This window comes from Salvia splendens, chromosome 5 (genome assembly GCF_004379255.2).
Source record: "Salvia splendens isolate huo1 chromosome 5, SspV2, whole genome shotgun sequence".
Taxonomy (NCBI): Eukaryota; Viridiplantae; Streptophyta; class Magnoliopsida; order Lamiales; family Lamiaceae; genus Salvia; species Salvia splendens.
Genome location: NC_056036.1, coordinates 6,521,995 through 6,539,626, shown reverse-complemented (window position 1 = coordinate 6,539,626; position 17,632 = coordinate 6,521,995). Strand labels below are relative to the sequence as shown.

The 17,632-nt window shown below is 40.3% G+C and overlaps 1 protein-coding gene across 3 annotated transcripts; it reads right to left on the bottom strand.

Annotated features, from left to right (window-relative positions):
- Window positions 1-1,445: 1,445 nt before the first annotated feature.
- LOC121802513 (protein EMBRYONIC FLOWER 1-like) lies at window positions 1,446-7,429 on the bottom strand. Of its 3 annotated transcripts, none has more exons than XM_042202195.1 (8): window positions 7,154-7,429; window positions 6,057-6,234; window positions 4,956-5,227; window positions 4,748-4,870; window positions 4,543-4,650; window positions 3,430-4,454; window positions 2,180-3,191; window positions 1,446-2,086 (listed from the first exon to the last, which is right to left on the bottom strand). In XM_042202195.1, exons 2-8 carry the CDS (start codon window positions 6,221-6,223, stop codon window positions 1,794-1,796), a joined length of 3,000 nt encoding a protein of 999 aa, XP_042058129.1. In that variant the 5' UTR covers window positions 6,224-6,234; window positions 7,154-7,429; the 3' UTR covers window positions 1,446-1,793. The 3 variants fall into 3 exon arrangements, with proteins under 3 accessions (XP_042058129.1, XP_042058131.1, XP_042058130.1); XM_042202197.1 differs by lacking the exon at window positions 7,154-7,429 and having other exon boundaries at window positions 4,956-5,100; window positions 5,166-5,227; window positions 6,057-6,215; XM_042202196.1 differs by lacking the exon at window positions 7,154-7,429 and adding an exon at window positions 5,320-5,388 and having other exon boundaries at window positions 6,057-6,193.
- Between the last annotated feature and the right edge of the window lie 10,203 nt (window positions 7,430-17,632).

Below are 17,632 nucleotides of genomic sequence, written 5' to 3'. Positions count from 1 at the left end.
CGCCTTTCTCAGGGTTTGTCCCAGATTCGGGAGAATATCCCCGTTGAACCCACCCAGGGAGGAGGTCGAGGCGGTGAAAGCGCCAGGTCTGCGTCTGAGGCGGCCGAGGAGGCAGAGGAGGAGGAACCGGAGGATCTGGGCCGGCATCCGTACAACAACGAAGAAACAAAGGCGGTGTACACCGCCTGGCTCACCGTCTCGTACGATCCCATCGTCGGGAATCAACAAGCCGCCAAGTGCTTCTGGGAAAAGGTCCGCGATGTCTACCACCAGATTAAGCCGAAAGGGGCCCGGAAGCGCAAATATACAATGCTCCGTGCTCACTTTGGCCGAGTCGACGTACAGGTCAAAAAATTTTGCGGCATCTACTCGGCCGAAGAGGCGAACTACCAAAGCGGAGCTTCGGGCGCCGACATTCTGAGGGCGGCTTTGCGCGTCTTCTACCAGGACACCGGGCTACAGTTCAAATATGTTGATATTTGGTAGCTCGTCAAGGACGAGGAAAGGTGGGCCGGCGGTGTCCGCCCGAGCTCGGGCTCAACCTCAAAGCGCACGAAGCACACGGCGACCGGCAACTACTCGTCTGGTGACACCGGTGAGGCCAGCGAGGGTGAACCGCAGGTGTTTGGGGGTACGGGGGATCCAACGCCCGACGAATACGGGGGATCCAGCCGTGGGCGCCGTCGGCCGCAAGGGACGAAGGCGGCGAAGGCGGCTAGAGCGAGGAAGGGCCGAGGCGAATCAAGCCAGTCGGCCTCGGGATCGGGCTCGCGGGGAGGCTCGGACACACTTATGGTGGCGTACATGACCGCCACAATGGCGGACACTTCCCGCTTCTCGTACGCCCAATTCGCGGCCTGGTGGAACGGAATTGTGCATATGGCAGCACAACTTGGCCTTCCGACTCCCCCTCAACCTCGACCGCCTCCGGAGGATGATTAGCCGACGGAGTAGTTTTTTATTTTTCCATGTTTAATTGTGTGTTTATTATTGTGTGTTTTTTATTTTTTTAAAGTTTAAGTTGTAATTTTTTTAATGTTGTGTGTTTTTTAATAAAGTGTGTTTGTTTTTTATTAAAGTGTGTTTATTTAAATTGAATTGGGTTGGAAATAAAAATACAAAATGAAATTGAATGAATAGTAATTTAAGGAACGGTTAAGGAACGGATAAGAAACGGAGGGTTGCAGGTTCCGTTCCTTAGTTAAGGAATTGAGTAAATAAGTACATTGAGGCCATCAAATAGTGGTTTAAGGAACGGTTTAGGAACGGTATAGGAACAACGTTGTGGATGGCCTAATGAGTAATATGCATATCTTGTTACGAACAGGAATGTAAGAAACATTAATAACTGTCGTACTAATAATAATATCAATAACTATATTTCATGTATAGTTCTTTTACTTTAGTAGTGTATCCAAAGCTAAACAACTCCTGACTCATGGAAATAAAAAGGGAAATATAACACAGTTTCATTTAGTTCTGTGAGTTTGTCCAGAAACAGACTTCTGAACTACATAAGTTGAAGAATCTAGAATGAAACCTCCAACAAACATTACACAGCAGCATTCCTTGAGATCTTGCAGAGAAATCTGACTATCTATATGGAGTATCATATTTATGCTTCAATGCTGATCTAACAAGATCCCCAAAAAAGAAAGAAAAGTGGACCGAGGTCGAGTAACATGTTCAGAAAAAGAAAAAACTAAAGAGATCCATCCCATTGAAAGAAAAGCATAAACTCGGTCTTACTGCACCAACTCACGAAGCATAACAATGCCATAAGGTTCTCTCAGCTATTTTCTTGAATACTCTCTCACAGTGGCGTCTTTTCTCGCCCTTCCTCTCTTCAGACCCTCCAAATTCAGGCCCTGGGATCTTTCCTTCAAAGAATTCCTTTTTCTCGATTTCATACCTCTAGCAGTTCTAGTATACTCATTCTTTGCATCAGGGATGCTGAAATCAGCAGGATTCCGGTTTAGAGTGCAAATCTCCATTTCCATGTTGCCCCTTCCTGGTCGAGTTATGAGATTATCTGAGCTGTCTGTGTTGAAGGTTTTACTGTTTCCTCGTGGTGTAGGCATGTGGCCTGATGGCATGAATCAATTTTCAGATATAAATGTCAGTTAAAAGAACACAAATGCAGTAACTATCATCAACTGTTGAGAAAAATGATATTGACCTTGTGCATAGTGTTTTTTCTTAGAGGATTCACCAGGGAAACAGATACCGTTTAGTAACACAGGGAAGTCCTTATTACTGTGGCTACCTTGTGAGAAGAAGGACCCGTTGAGGAATGGGTCGTTCTGCTTTTCGCTTACATTAAGCCATGGATGGTGGTTGCACGGAGAGAAAGGTTTATCATGAAAGCTATTTGAATCTTCTTTGAACGTAGAGCCTGATACAATTCCACGATCCATCAAGGACAGTAACTGCATAGCTGGTATTGTATCATTTGTATAAGCATCCATAGATCCAGCAGACTTGGTGCTTGATCCGATTCCACCATCTTTCTTTGCAGAGGCATCACGTGCAGCTCTTCTTGCCTCGCCCTTCATATCACTAACATTCTTCCCCTTGTAGCTTTGGCCGGGGAATGACTGCATATCCATACCACTATGCTGAACAGAGCGGTTTGGTCGAACATCAAGATGAAAAGGTGCGTTCTTCCTCCTTGGAGCCCATAATAGATCAGCCCCTTCACTAGGTCTAGGCCCCGAATGGAGAGAATTTGAGGCCAAATACTGTGATTTCTTTGGTTGACAAGATTTGAATGAATTGAAAAGCCTGAACTGGTTCTCCTCCATACTGCCTATGTCCAACTGACAATTTTTTGCCTGCGGGAAACTCAAGATACCTTGGCCGGGTCCCGTCTCGCCACTTTTAGCACTAATCCCACTTCTTGCATTGGTTAGAGGGAAACTGATGACGCCAGGACATCCATCAGCGTAGACGGAGGGAGACCCTCTAACAGAACTGTTGCTGGTAGAAGCAAGTAGATGGTTTCTCGACATATCAAGCGTCCTTTCACGTTGATTCCTTGCCAAAAGCTCAACTATATCCATCGGTATATCATCTAAAGTTCCGCCAGATTCTACATTGCTATGTATCTTACGGACAGCTTGTGGCATAGACACTCCAAATTGTCTTTTTCCTTCTTCAGCCATATGTTTACTAGAGGAGGTGGCCATATCCTGGATTCAATACAACTAGTTAATATCAAATGAAATTTCGCACAAAATACGACAGTAGTTAAAGTAGTAGGATAGCAAACATCAGATACTTATACCCCCAATCAAGTAGAATAAACTAAACCTTTCTTGTTGGTTTGTCCTAGAAAGATTCATAGCTGTCGAAATCTGAGGTATAAAGGTTGTGTAACTTCATAGTAGAATAATCATACAATTTATCAATACAAAAAACTTGGCATACCAAATTTTTGTGCACAGTTGAGCACCTATTCTCAGAAGTTAACAACTGCTTCCATTGAGATGAAGACGATTTTTCCGTAAATGACTCATTCAGATCCGGAATGGCCCTATGCTGCCTGTCAGATATTTGGCTGTTCGAGTTTCTTTCAGCATTTGTATAGCTGTTCAGTGAAAGCTCCAAGGCCACTTTCCCTTGAATGCTGCAGCCTCCCACAAAGCTCTTTCTTGGAGGCATGAGAGTTCTATGATCAACTTCGACTTCAGGCCTCTTACTTGTGGACTTATCAGAGGTTCTATCCACTTGTTTTCTAGATATTAAATTATTTAAATGCGGTGTGAATTCTCCTCTCATTACGTGAGGGACATTCTCCATATTACCACAATTAGTCTTGACTGGAGCATAATGTCTCTGCATGTTTTCCAGAAACATCTCATTTGTCTTTGGCAGCAAGTCACTTATCGGCATTCCATTGTCACCATAAATATGCTTCCTCTTTCTTTTGATTCCAAGAAATTTATTTCTTTTTGGCTTGTTCTGTTGAGTCTTTGCACTAAGTTGCAAATCCGACTCTGCGGAGCCATCTCCTCCCGATTCTGAATCGGATATTTCAAGTGTTCTACGTCTTTTATCTGAATCTGGAAGTGGACCCTTAAATCTTTTAGCTGTATCAAGTGGATTAGTTTCCTGAGGAGGTCCTCTGTCTTCTTCAGCAGCAATCTTTCTTTTCCTATGAGGACTTCTAGATACTGCTGCCACATCAGCAGACGTCTCCAACTCAGAACGATGACGTGAATCATCTTCCTTCTCGGTAGATCTGACCTGCATCCCACTGAACAAAGCAGACTTCGTTTTAATATGCTCACTAATTGAATTATTTTCTTCCTCCATTATATCAGCCAAAGAACGCAATTTTGGCTTTCTCCTACGTGGTAATGCACAACCTGCGGCATCACTTGGGAATGATAAATCATCTGGCTCATCAAATCCGAATGAAGCATTCTCAGCTATTCTCATATCTGACACATCTGAAACCGAGAAAAGCAAACCAATATATCATCCAATGACCTAGAGATAGTAAAAATCTCAAAGAAGCCAAACAATTCTGACAAACACCTGCATTGTTATCATTTCTCTCTACAATCTGGACTGGATTAGATTTTGTTGTATGAGCATATGAAGTCCCACATTCGTCATTCTTGACATCTGATTTCTCTTTGCTGCCTGCAGACATACTTTGTTTGTAAAAAAATGGCTAAATAGTGTCGACAGCTTTGGAACTTGTGTTTCGTGTGGTCTTATGTAATAAATTAAAACCTACTTGTGGTAGCTTTATGATGCTTGCACTGTGGACCGGCATTTTTCATTTTGTTACTTGGATCTTTGTCTGCCCTATCTATAGAAACCCTTATAACATGTGACTCCTTTAAAACATGCCTATCACCTGCAAAGCATATTAGTAAACAGATGTAAAGAAGACTATGCTAGACAGAACATGCCTGATTTGGGGGTGCGGTGCACGTATGTACCTATATTCCGTCTGCTATGTGAGAACAAAACTCCCTTCTCTGGATCAACATGCTGACAAGTACTTGTGCCAGCATCACTTCTGTCTGCAAGCACCATTTCAAGTCCAGTACCCTCAGCAGCAAAGTCTGGGACACAGGTCGAACACTGCCACCATCTAAACTTAGGTACAAATAACGGAGGTAGATCATCGATGAAATCATCATTTACACCTTGGGAGGAAAATGGTAAACATGTCTTCGAATCTTTTTTCCGCATTCCAGCAACAAAGCCACTGCATCCACAGATTCAGTTACTATCCCTTGATATATAAATTTCTGCAGTCTCTAACAATTTTATACTAGTATGAGTCAATGAGAATGATACACCAGTCTTTGTAAAGAATATACTACGATGTACTCCCTCCGTTCCACGGTAGTTGAGTCATTTCATTTTCTGCACTCATTTTAGAAAAATGATAATAAATAGTTAGAGTTGAGAAAAAGTAAAGTAAGAAAGAGAATAATGTAGATAAGACTCTTATCTACCTCATTCTATCACTTACTTTACTCTCTCTCCATTTTAACTATTTATTATTACATTTTCAAAACGAGTGCAGAAAATGAAATGACTCAACTACCGCGGAACGGAGGGAGTATATTGTTAGATCGCATCTAGAAAGAACAATATAAAAACTTCTAAAAGTTATAATGTGGAATATCATATAACTATAGACGGCATATTAGAAAAAAATACAGACATTTTCTCCAGAGGCCAAGAAGCTCGAACAATGTACACTTTACAGCACAAATCACACAACACTATTACTCTAATATGCTTTCTTGAAAATGGTAAGAAAAGATGCTCTAACATCAGTACATCACATATTGACATAAGAAAAAAGCTATATATCCAATAAAGTATGTTTCAGTTCACCACAAGAAGAAACAAAATCATATTACAGGATGCAGTATTGCAGTATATATCTCACTTAACTTGCCACTATCAGGTAATGCTTCGTCAAGGATGACACTACCACACAATGACCTCTTTAAGAACATTCCGTCACACAATATGTTATCCCACCAGAAAAAAATTTCAAAAGAAAGTAAAGAAAGACTTACCGTATAGAAAAATGCTCATGCAAGGGCGACTCAATCTCTTCCATGGCACAACTGAGATCTATAGCTATAGAATTAATCTGGACGAGTGATCCTAAAGACTTTGATGCAGAAACTGGATAATCGCTTCTGCAATGACTTTCTTCCACAGCCACAATACTCTTATCCATTTAAAAATAACCTAAAACCATCACACCATAAAACAAGGGAGGATCAATGAACTAATAGCTTGCAATCGCAACTCAAGAACTCAAAGCACAAATACCAACTCAGTAAAGGCATGCATGAGATGGAGCGGCAAGAATAAAATTATATTATCACATGCGATATAAAAACTAAAGTGGATCAAAAGTTGGTTAGACAAGAAGAATCAATCCCCAAATAAGGCAAATAAACAATTCAAACTCCAGAGATGGAAGAAGAAACCAAAGCTCAGCACCAAGCAACGGTAACATGCAATGGTGAAAGTATTTAGGTGTTTCACCAACCAAATATATAAACCCTAATTTCATAATCAAAGTAAACACAAAGCTTAATCCAGTCAAAGGTTAGTACTCGAGCACGTCACGTTTAAAGCCAACTAAACTTCCCAAATACTAGTAAGCAAAATAAGTAAGAAAATAAAGAAATAAAGGTAAAGGCAATTCTAGGGTTTTCTTTAGGGGAAAAGATGCTGATTTGATTGCTCTCCACAACAGTGAAACCAAAGATGAATCGACGGCTCAGAAATTAACTCGAAACCCACATTAAATCTCCCAACCGTAATCGAATAAAAAAGCAACCCAAATAAATCTCATCTCACTAACCCAGATTAGGGTTTAACGAAACACGGATCGATGGCATCTCCACTACACTAGCTGAATCAGTAAGGAATCAGCTGTAAAGCAGCATAAAATAACAATAATGTGAAGCGGAATTGAACCGGAAAATAAAAAAAGGAAATAAAATAAACCGACGCTATAGAAATAAATGGAAAGACCCACTTCAGATAAAGGGATATTTAAAAAAAAATTAGCTGGAAGTCAGCTAAGACCTAGTACGAAGCAACAAAAATAAGGAGAAATTGAACTCAAACAGTAGCAAAAATTAAAGGAGCTAACCTTAATCGGAAATCGAAGGGAAAAAATCAGATAAAAAACCACCGCTGTTTAATTAACCCAGCGCAATCCATCTACAGCTCAGATAGAAACAATCTTCATTCGAAGAAGCTCGCGATATCATCTCTAAGAATTCGCTGAAGCGATTCGATAAAAGCCCCCGCTGATTGGACTTCGCAAGAAACGGAGGAGTGCTCGCTTTTTTTTAGGTCTGAAATTCGAAGGAAATGTTTTTATTTTTACAGAGAGAGAAAGAGAGGTTAGAAGATAGTGAGAGAGATAAAGTGCGCAAATTTTTAATGAAAAATACGAAATTTTTAGTATTTATACTGTTTTTGTCGTTGTATGCATATGTACTCCCATTTCTAGAGAGAGAAATGGAGGGAGGAGAGAGAGGGATAGGGCCAATGGGAGGGCGCCAGCATGGCGCGATGGTGGGTTTCGCACTGTAAACCCTAGCCAGACGAGGGCTGGCGCGTGGGGGCACGGGCCGATTATGGAGGGTTGTTGAGCTGCGACGGTCGAGCCAACGGATCGTCCACGCACTTGGGCGAGATCTGAATGGGCGTGGGGGAACGCGCGGTGGTTGCGCAAGTGGGGGTGGGAGAGGGGTTTTTTCTGAGAAATAAAAAGAGAACCCTAAATTGTGTGGTAATAAAGAGAGTGGTAAAGGTGGGGATAACCCTAAATGGGTGAGGCAATTTCAATTTTGGGAGTAACTAATTCACCAAGACTCATACGTAAATAATGAATGGGAATTAAATGTAGTTAGGTTTGAAAAGAATATTTTTAGGGTTTTTTAATCTTTACCTCATACTTTTCGTTGTTCTTTAAAGAAAATAATAGGCGTGCGAAGTTGTGAGTAAATGAGTAAATGGACTTTTCGTTGTCTTCTGTGTGAAAAAAAATTTAAAATAGCTTCTTTTATTAAATATGAGTGTATAAAAAATTCGTGTTATTCGTATTTAATATTTTTGCTTTGAGTAAAGAATTACATGCATCAATGATATGGGGCCCACGTAATGCGGATTCATGTAAATAATATTATTCGCAAATACCAAGATTTGGAGGAAAGTGGGCAAATGAAAATTGTTGAGTTTTTATAGATGTCATGTCAATAGATGAGGCTTTTTAATTTTTATGAGAGGGTGTAAATTTAATTTTGTTTTAAATCATACAGTAGTATTATCGATTACCTTTCATAGTGCATGCAGCCGTTAAGCGTCAGTTATTTATACAACAACCTAACATGTATTGTAAAAAATAGATTACGAAAAAACAATATACATTGTTGAAGTTGTGATTCTCAATTGAGATCATCGATTTGGAACGAGAACAAAAGAAAGGAGAAAGAGTTGACCGTTGATGCCAGCTGGACTTTATAAAATGTGATTTTTTTACTTAGCTTAAGTGTGTTTACCTTAGAGTATAAATAAAGATCAACACTTTCTTTGTATTGTTGTATCAGTCAGGAATTCAATCAATAAAAAATCTCCTTTATTTTCCCTCAAGCTTTTCCTCTTCTTCAAGTTCGTATGGTTTGTTGTTTGATGATTGAATCGTATAGCTTTAACATGGTATCAGTAGAGAATTCTCGTTTCCGCTTCGCTCGTGGTGTTTGATTTCTGTTTCTCATTGCTCGATTGTCTCTTCTCCGTGATGAACACTCGCGGTAATCGTGGTAATCGTGGTGGTGACCAAATCGTTTTTGCTGAGGATCATACCAGCCCTTACTACCTTCATCCTAGTGATAATCCGAGTCTTCAGCTTGTTCCTCAGTTGCTCATCGGCTCGAATTATATCAATTGGAGTAGGTCAGTTGTTACAACTTTGATTGCTAAGAATAAATTACCGTTTGTTGATGGATCCTTGTTGCGACCATCCGATGATGATCTACTTTTCTCCGTTTGGATTCGATGCAATAGTATGGTGGTTTCATGGATTAGGAATTCAGTTTCCCCTCAAATCTGTTCAAGTGTTATGTACCTTGACAATGCTCATGAAATATGGTCAGATCTCAGAGATCGATTCTCTCAATGCGACTCTGCTAGATCCTATCAATTGAAAAAGCAAATCATGTCTCTGGTGCAAGGTCATTCAGATATTGGCACCTATTTTACATTTCTTCGAATTATTTGGGATGAATATAAGCATTCTCAGCCCGTTGCTTGGTGTATTTGTAACAATTGTCGTTGTAATAGTGCAGCTCGTTGGCATACTCACCAAGAGAATGACTGCACAATGCAGTTCTTGATCGGATTGAATTCCTCATTCACTCAGCTCCGGTCTTCGATTCTGTCAATGGTACCGTTGCCCTCCATATCTAAAGTCTTATCTCTTGTTTTCAGGAAGAAAGACAACAGAGTATTGATAGCAACATTGCAATGCCTATCTCTACTCATTCGAGTGAACAGCCATTCTCTGTCAATGCCGTTTCTTCGAATTTTGGCAGAGGAAAACTCTTGTGTTCTCATTGTGGTCGAACTAATCATACTGTTGATAGGTGTTTCTCTCTTCATGGCTTTCCTCAAAGTTATGGTAGGGGCAAAGGAAAACTTAGCTATAAGGACTTCTCTAAGGAGTTTTCTAACTCCAAAGTTGTCAATTATGTTGATGATTTGGTACCTGAAGGCAGTGAGAAGATCCCTCCAACTTCACTGCCTCAGTCAGCTATGCCTTCTCATGACCAGTTTCAGCAGTTGATTTCTTTTTTGCAGACACTGTTTGCTGCCACGTCTCCATCCTCTTCATCACCATCACCATCACCTGCTCATGTTTCTGCCGCACAAACAAGCTCAGTCCCTAATCCTCTACAAACTCCCTTCACTGGTACTACTTTATTTTCACTATTTGTTGATGTTACTTCATCATCTTCATATTTCTGGCTTCTTGATACTGGTGCCACACACCATGTATGTTGTGATATCACTTTCTTCACCGACTCTTCTCCTGTTAGTGATGCTTTTGTGAATTTACCAAAGGGTACAAAAGTCAATGTCACACATATAAGAACCATTCACCTCACACCTACAATCACTCTAAAGTCTGTTCTCTGTGTTCCTAGTTTTTCTTTCAATCTCATCTCTATTAGTTCTCTCACTTCCTCTATATCATGTTCCGTTTTTTTCACTCATGATTCTATACTTATTCAGGGAGCTTCTCCGGGGACTGTGATTGGGAGGGGTAGCAGACTTGGTAATCTCTATTCCCTTGATGTTTCCAATGTATCCAATCCAGGTTCCTCTGATTCCTTTGATGTTTCTTGTGTAAATTCTGTTGTAGCCATTGATCTCTGGCATATGAGACTAGGCCATTTGTCTTACAATAAACTCAAAACAATGAATGATGTTTTGTCTTTCTCCAAAAATTCTCACACTCTCTGTGAAATCTGCCATTTAGCCAAGCAACATCATCTTTCTTTTTCCAGTTCTGACTCAGTAGCTTCATATTTTTTGATCTCATACACTGTGATATTTGGGGTCCTTTTCCCCCTGTACTACACAAGGATATGCCTACTTTCTGACAATTGTTGATGATAAGTCTAGGTTTATTTGGACCTTTCTGATGCAACACTAATCTAATGTCAAAACTACACTAACACAATTTTTCCATACAATCTCTACTCAGTTCTCTAAAAAAATCAAAACTATTAGATGTGATAACGGACCTGAGTTCAATCTGTCTGCTTTATACACTTCTTTTGGGACTTTGGTTCAACATTCCTGTGTAGAAACTCCACAACAAAATGCTAGGGTGGAAATGAAACATCAACATCTTTTGAATGTGGCTAGAAGCCTTCTTTTCCAATCTCATCTTCCTGTTACTTTCTGGGGGGATAGTATACTCACTGCCTCATATATCATAAATAGAATTCCCTCTTCTGTTCTACCTGATAACATTCCTCATTTTCAATTCCTATTTCAAAAATCTCCATCATACAACCACTTAAGAGTCTTTGGGTGCTTATGTTTTGCCTCCACTCTTCTCAGGCATAGAGAAAAATTTTCCCCAAGAGAATCTAAGTGTGTTTTTCTGGGTTATCCCTCGGGTTACAAAGGGAATAAGGTCCTCAATCTTGGCACTATGCAAGAGATCATTACCAGAAATGTCGTTTTTCATGAAGAGATATTTCACACATTTATCACCATCTACTTTCCCTTCTGCCTCACATAATAATACTTCTGCTCCAGAAAGTTCTTCAGCCTCAGAAAATGTCACCAGAAATACTCCCATAAATACTTCAAATAACTCTTCTGCCACTGATCAGAATAATCAGGTTACAAGAGCTGAAAGACTCACTAAGCTTCCTTCTCATTTAACTGATTATCTCTGCAATTATGTGTCATCTTCATCCTCTTATCCTATCTCTTCTTATTTCTCTCAGTCCAAATTATCCCCCACTCACCTCAAATATATTGTTCTCATGACTGCTGTCTTTGAGCCAAAATCATACTCCCAAGCTTCCTCTTCCCCTAACTGGCAGCAAGCCATGCATGAGGAACTCACTGCTCTGGAGAAAACCAACACTTGGAAAATTATGCATTTACCGTCGGGTAAAATCCCTATTGACTGCAAATGGGTTTACAAAGTGAAGTTTAGAGTTGATGCTACAGTTGAGAGGCTCAAGGCTCGATTAGTTGCCAAAGGGATCACACAACTTGAAAGTGTAGATTTCCTTGACACCTTTTCTCCAGTTGCCAAGTTGACAACCGTTAAATTCATGCTTGCTCTTACTGCTATTAAAGGCTGGACTTTGTCTCACCTAGACATAAATAATTCCTTTCTCTATGGGGATTTGAGTGAGGAGATCTATATGAACCTGCCTCCTGGGCTGATTGTTGATGGGGGCAGCTCTTCTGGGCCAAAGCTTGTCTGCAAGCTGAATAAATCTTTATATGGTCTAAAACAGGCATCTAGGGAATGGTACCTCAAGCTCTCTGAGGCGTTGGCCAAGCTCGGGCTCCAACAATCAGCATCCGATCACTCCTTCTTTTACAATGGTGACAGCTCTACTTTCTTTGGTGTAGTTGTTTATGTTGATGATATCCTAATTGCTACTTCTAGACCTGACATGATAGAGGCCTTCAAAGAATTCCTCTCACAGTTTTTCAAATTCAAAGATTTAGGAATCCCAAGGTACTTCTTTGGCCTTTAGATAGCCAGAAACAAGAAAGGAATTTTGGTTTCGCAGCGGAAATATGTGATGGACTTGCTCAGAGATGCTGGGTTGTTGGGATGCAAACCATCTTCAGTTCCCATGGATCCAGTGAATCAGTTGAAGCAAGACACTGGAAAACCCATGAAAGATCCATCCAAATGTAGAAGGCAGATTGGGAGGTTGCTTTATTTGTGCATCACACGACCTGACATAACATTTGCAGTACATAAACTCAGCCAATATGTTTCAAAGCCATGTGATGAGCATTGGGAAGCAAGTGAGAAGATACTTAGATATCTAAAAGGAACTCCTGGCCATGGTTTGTTCTATTCCAGTGATAATAAACCTGCACTTAGCATTTTTTCAGATGCAGATTGGGTCGCATGCTTAGATACAAGAAGGTCTATGACAGGTTATTGTTTGTTCCTTGGCTCTTCATTGGTGTCTTGGAAGGCAAAGAAACAGCACACCATATCTAGATCGTCAGCTGAGGCAGAATACAGGGCCATGGCACAAGCGACATGTGAAGTGGTCTGGGCTAAAGCTTTATTGGGAGACTTTGGCATTACAGTGGAAAGGTTGTACCATTGTTCTGCGATAATCAAGCAACGGTTGACATTAGCTCTAACCGCGTGTTTCATGAGCGTACGATGCATATTGAAATTGACTGTAACACTGTGAGGGAAAGATACTTAGAGGGGGTAATCAAGCCCTTACATATAAGGAATGATTTGCAGCTAGCTGATATTTTTACTAAACCTTTGGGAGTTTCTACTTTTGAGGGCATTTTGAGCAAGATGAACTTGCCTTGCAGAGTTTGTATTGTCCCTCTTGAGAGGGGGTGTTGAAGTTGTGATTCTCAATTGAGATCATCAATTTGGAACGAGAACAAAAGAAAGGAGAAAGAGAAAGAGTTGACCGTTGATGCCAGCTGGACTTTATTAAGTGTGATTTTTTTACTTAGCTCTTACTTAGCTTATCTTAAGTGTGTTTAGCTTAGAGTATAAATAAGGATCAACACTTTTTTTGTATTGTTGTATCAGTCAGAAATTCAATCAATAAAAAATCTCCTTTCTTTTCCCTCAAGTTTTTCCTTTTCTTCAAGTTCGTATGATTTGTTGTTTGATGATTGAATCGTATAGCTTCAACATACATTAATCCAACGTATACGGAGTATTTGAAATTTTGGGGTAAAAATAGTCTAATAAAAAAATATACTACCACTTCTATTTATTTACTCTTTTTTTGGCTTCATAGATGATAGTACGAGCATGCATACGATCTGGATTTTACACGTAGTCTCTCTTAACATTTGTCGAAATTTGAGAATTTTGTTTAAAATTATTTGCATAGGTACTCCAAAAAATATGAATTATATATGGACGAGGAACCAAGAGAACCAATTCTTACGTTGGTACGTGCATATAAAAGCTCGTATACACAAAAAAAAAGTATTAAAAGCTAAAGCTAACGACTTTTAAAATAATTATAACTATGGGAATGTCATAATTCAATATCAGGTATAATATGTATCGATATTATATTTGAAAAAAATGTTATCACGTGTGTACACAATATTGCAGTATGCCAAAATCACGGTACGGCATACCGAATACCGCATGTCAAAACCTAACATTCATGCATTAAATAGCAAAAGTATCATTTTAAACATCTACGAAATATCAAAGTGATAAAAATCCATCACAAAGCAAACATAATTCATGACATTCAAAATCCATTCAATTATGTTTAATAAAATTATATAATAATATATTTTATAAATAATAAATATGTTAAATATGGTATATCTGCGGTATATACCGCCAATTACGGTATATACCGTATTTGCGGTATATCGTGTTATACCAATATATACCGTAACCGTAAATTTGCGGTATATACCGCAATTGCGGTATGATGCGGTATAACGCGGTACATCGTGGTATATACAAAATGCATACCTTTACCGTACCTAAAACTGTCGGTACGGTATGATACCGTACCGAAAAGTACGGTATACCAAAAATTCGATATTTTCGGTATTTTTTCGGTACGGTAAGTGCGGTATTTCGATATTTCGGTATATTTTCCCAGCCCTAAGTGGGAAGGAGGAAGTAGAATTTTTGAAATACATAAAACATTTTACTTACTAAACCGTGTTTATCTGTCTCATGTAGTATATATTTTCTAACATTTTACTAACTAAACCGTGCTTTACGACATGGAATTTACGGAGTACTGTTTTTTGAGTTATGGAAAGAGAATAAAGTAAAAGAGAAAAAATAGAGATAGTATTATTTCTATTTTATGAGTATGTCGTTAAAAGATACTCCCTCCGTCCCAGATAGTTTGTCCCATTTTTTCATTTCGTTCCGTACCACATAGTTTGTTCCATTTCACTTTTTACCATTTTTGGTAATGCACCTCATATTCCACTAATTCTTTCATACTCACATTTTATTATAAAACTAATATATAAAATTAGGACTCACATTCCTCTAACTTTTTCAACTCACTTTTCATTGCATTTGTTAAAACTCGTGTCCGGTCAAAGTGAGACAAATTATCTGGGACGGTGATACGTGAATATCTCCATGAATATCCCCAAATCTCTCTTATTTAGTTTAGTATTGATTTAGCATATCTTTTCATATCTTTTGTCTTGCTCATTAAGTTAGAATCATTATTATAAATAGGGCTATTGTTATTCTCTTTAATTAATCAATGAAATACATATTTCCCCTTTAATTTTTCCTCTTCTTTATTTTCCTTTTGTTTGCAAAACCCTAGTTCTTGGAGCTGATCTCGGGGCGAGCTCGAGACGTCCATCGTTATCCTCTCGCCGTTGATCTCTCGTCGACGTCGAAATCGTGTTAGGGGAGACTACCCTTAACAATTGGTGCTTCCATTGATGAAATCATGTCCGATTTTCAAGCAGGAGTAGGGCGCACGGACCATATGTGTTCGCTGCCCTCAATTTCAGATCCAGTGTTAACATCGGCGGCGTCGGACTCACCACCCATTGATCCGATCCGTGTCACGTTCAAGCGTCTGGTCGCCGGCATGGCTAGAATGGAAGCGCGGATGGACGATTACGATCGTCGCCCGCCGTCAGCGCTACACACATCGCGGCCAGAACCAGAGCCACCCTACAGCCGCCCATCGTCATCGCGCAACCCGCCGCGGCCGGAGCCCGATCCTCCCTATAGCCGCGCGAACGCGCATCAATTGGAGGTAGCCATGCCCTACATCCCACCTTTCTCGACGGCGCCCGTCGCTACGCCGTCTCTGCCGGCGACCGCTCCTTTCTTGAATTTGAATGAAGGGTTTCGCCCTAACCTTAGTGGTGCATCGAACTCGATGCGTTCAAGGGAGGCACATCGCCTTGCCCAGCCAGAGACTCTTTCACCGTGGGATCTGCCCCCCCGGCGCGCGCACACACCTCTTGGGACCTGCCTCCCATGTCGCGCGTCGCGGAATACCATTCATGGGTCCACCAGCAGTTGCCACCGCAGCCCGTGCTCGACCGACCGTCACCACCGTTCTCTGGGGTATCCATCGCAACCGCCCCATTCATGGACATCAACGAAGGGTTTCGGCCAAATCCTAGCGGTGCGTCGGGGTCGCGTCGGACTGGACCAGCCGAGCGCCTGATCCAATAGGAGCTTCAATCGACGTGGGATCTGCCCCCAGCGTCGCGTCCACACTCGGCATGGGATAATTGGGGGAATCGTTTCAGCGAGCCCCACGTTTACAGCGGCGGGTCGTCGTGGGATCCCCCGGGGCAGCGGCAGCCGGCTTGCATGGATGAATACGATCGGCGTCCATCGTCGTCGCGACTGCCGAATCGGCCGAACCACCGACCGATGGATGTCAACGTGCCTCACATCCCTCCGCTCGGCGATCAGCTCTGCTACGCCGTCCTACATTGATCCCTATAGTCAGCCGCAGTACTACACCGATCCCTACACTGATTCCTATTATGTGAATAATATTGGTGTTAGCCCAGCGGTGGTCCATAATGTTGTAGTTAATGTTCCTAAAGAGCCAGTTCTCATCCGAGTTCAGGAGAATATTGTTTCTGAGCGGAGCACGTCATCTGCCGAAGAAGTTGTTTCTGGAGATCTGTACAACCTCCTAGAGAATGGGGACTTGCCAGCAATTCAAGACAAGATAGACTACCTTGAAATGCACATTTGGATGGAAGATCTTAGACAAAAACCGAACTTGAGGTGGCTGCAGAGGATAATGCTCGGGCACAGTAAATACAAGCTGGAAAATTCCACCTTCATAAGGAGTTTCTGATGGCCCCTAAACACACACCAATAAAATCAACCAACTAATTCAAATAATCAAATCCTCAATGTTTCTTGTTCCTTGAATGAAACGAGGAAATCCAAACCACCTTTATAAGAGCTGTCCATTTAAATATATTAGAATCATCACACACCAATTGAATATCAGGATCAGCTGATTTCTCTCTCTGCACTTCTTTGTATTCCTTGAAAAGCCTAGCCCTAGACGCCTAAATCCGAACACACTGCATTATGAGGCCTAATAACTGAAATTAATGGAGGCCTCAATGATATAAGTAGCACTGCATCAAGTCAAGATTATCATATACGAGTCAGCAATTGAATTATATAAAATCCAACAACTCATCACTATACATCCCCAGAACAAAAAAAAAAAAAAACTATTACATCTACTTGCTCTAATTAGAAACAAATTGGGGGAAAATCAATATACTTGCGGAATTTAACTGTTTAAGGCGATCAAGAAATTGGAAACTCGGCGTTCATCTGAAATGGGAACTGATAATCAAGAGAGGAAGCAGACAGAGAAATTGGAATTTAATTGATTTCTGTATTTTCAAAGCTAGTTTACTTTATTTATTTATAGTCATTAAAAATCTTTTTGCGCTTCATTTGAAACTTGTGTTTGGTATACAGTATACACCATTATTTTACTCAGTTTTTAGACAAAGGCGATTCAGTGTTCAAAAAAAGTTTGATATTCTACATTAATACATTTTTATTTTAGTTTTTGAATTGAAAAATTAAAAGCGTCAAGGATAAAAGAAATTCCCTGCCGTTTTTTTTATTTTAATTACAATTTTTTGTTGATAGTTCTTCTTTTTCCAAACGTATTTATTTCTCAATTTTTGCAATTTTGTCATAATTTTCAGTAGCACTATTATTGACTATAGTCCGTACTACTATTATTAATCTTGAAACACGTTAAAAATTACCGCGGGTATTATCCAAATTTTCCCTCCGTTAATAATGGTGCCCACTGAAATACACTACGTAAGGCAATAGCAG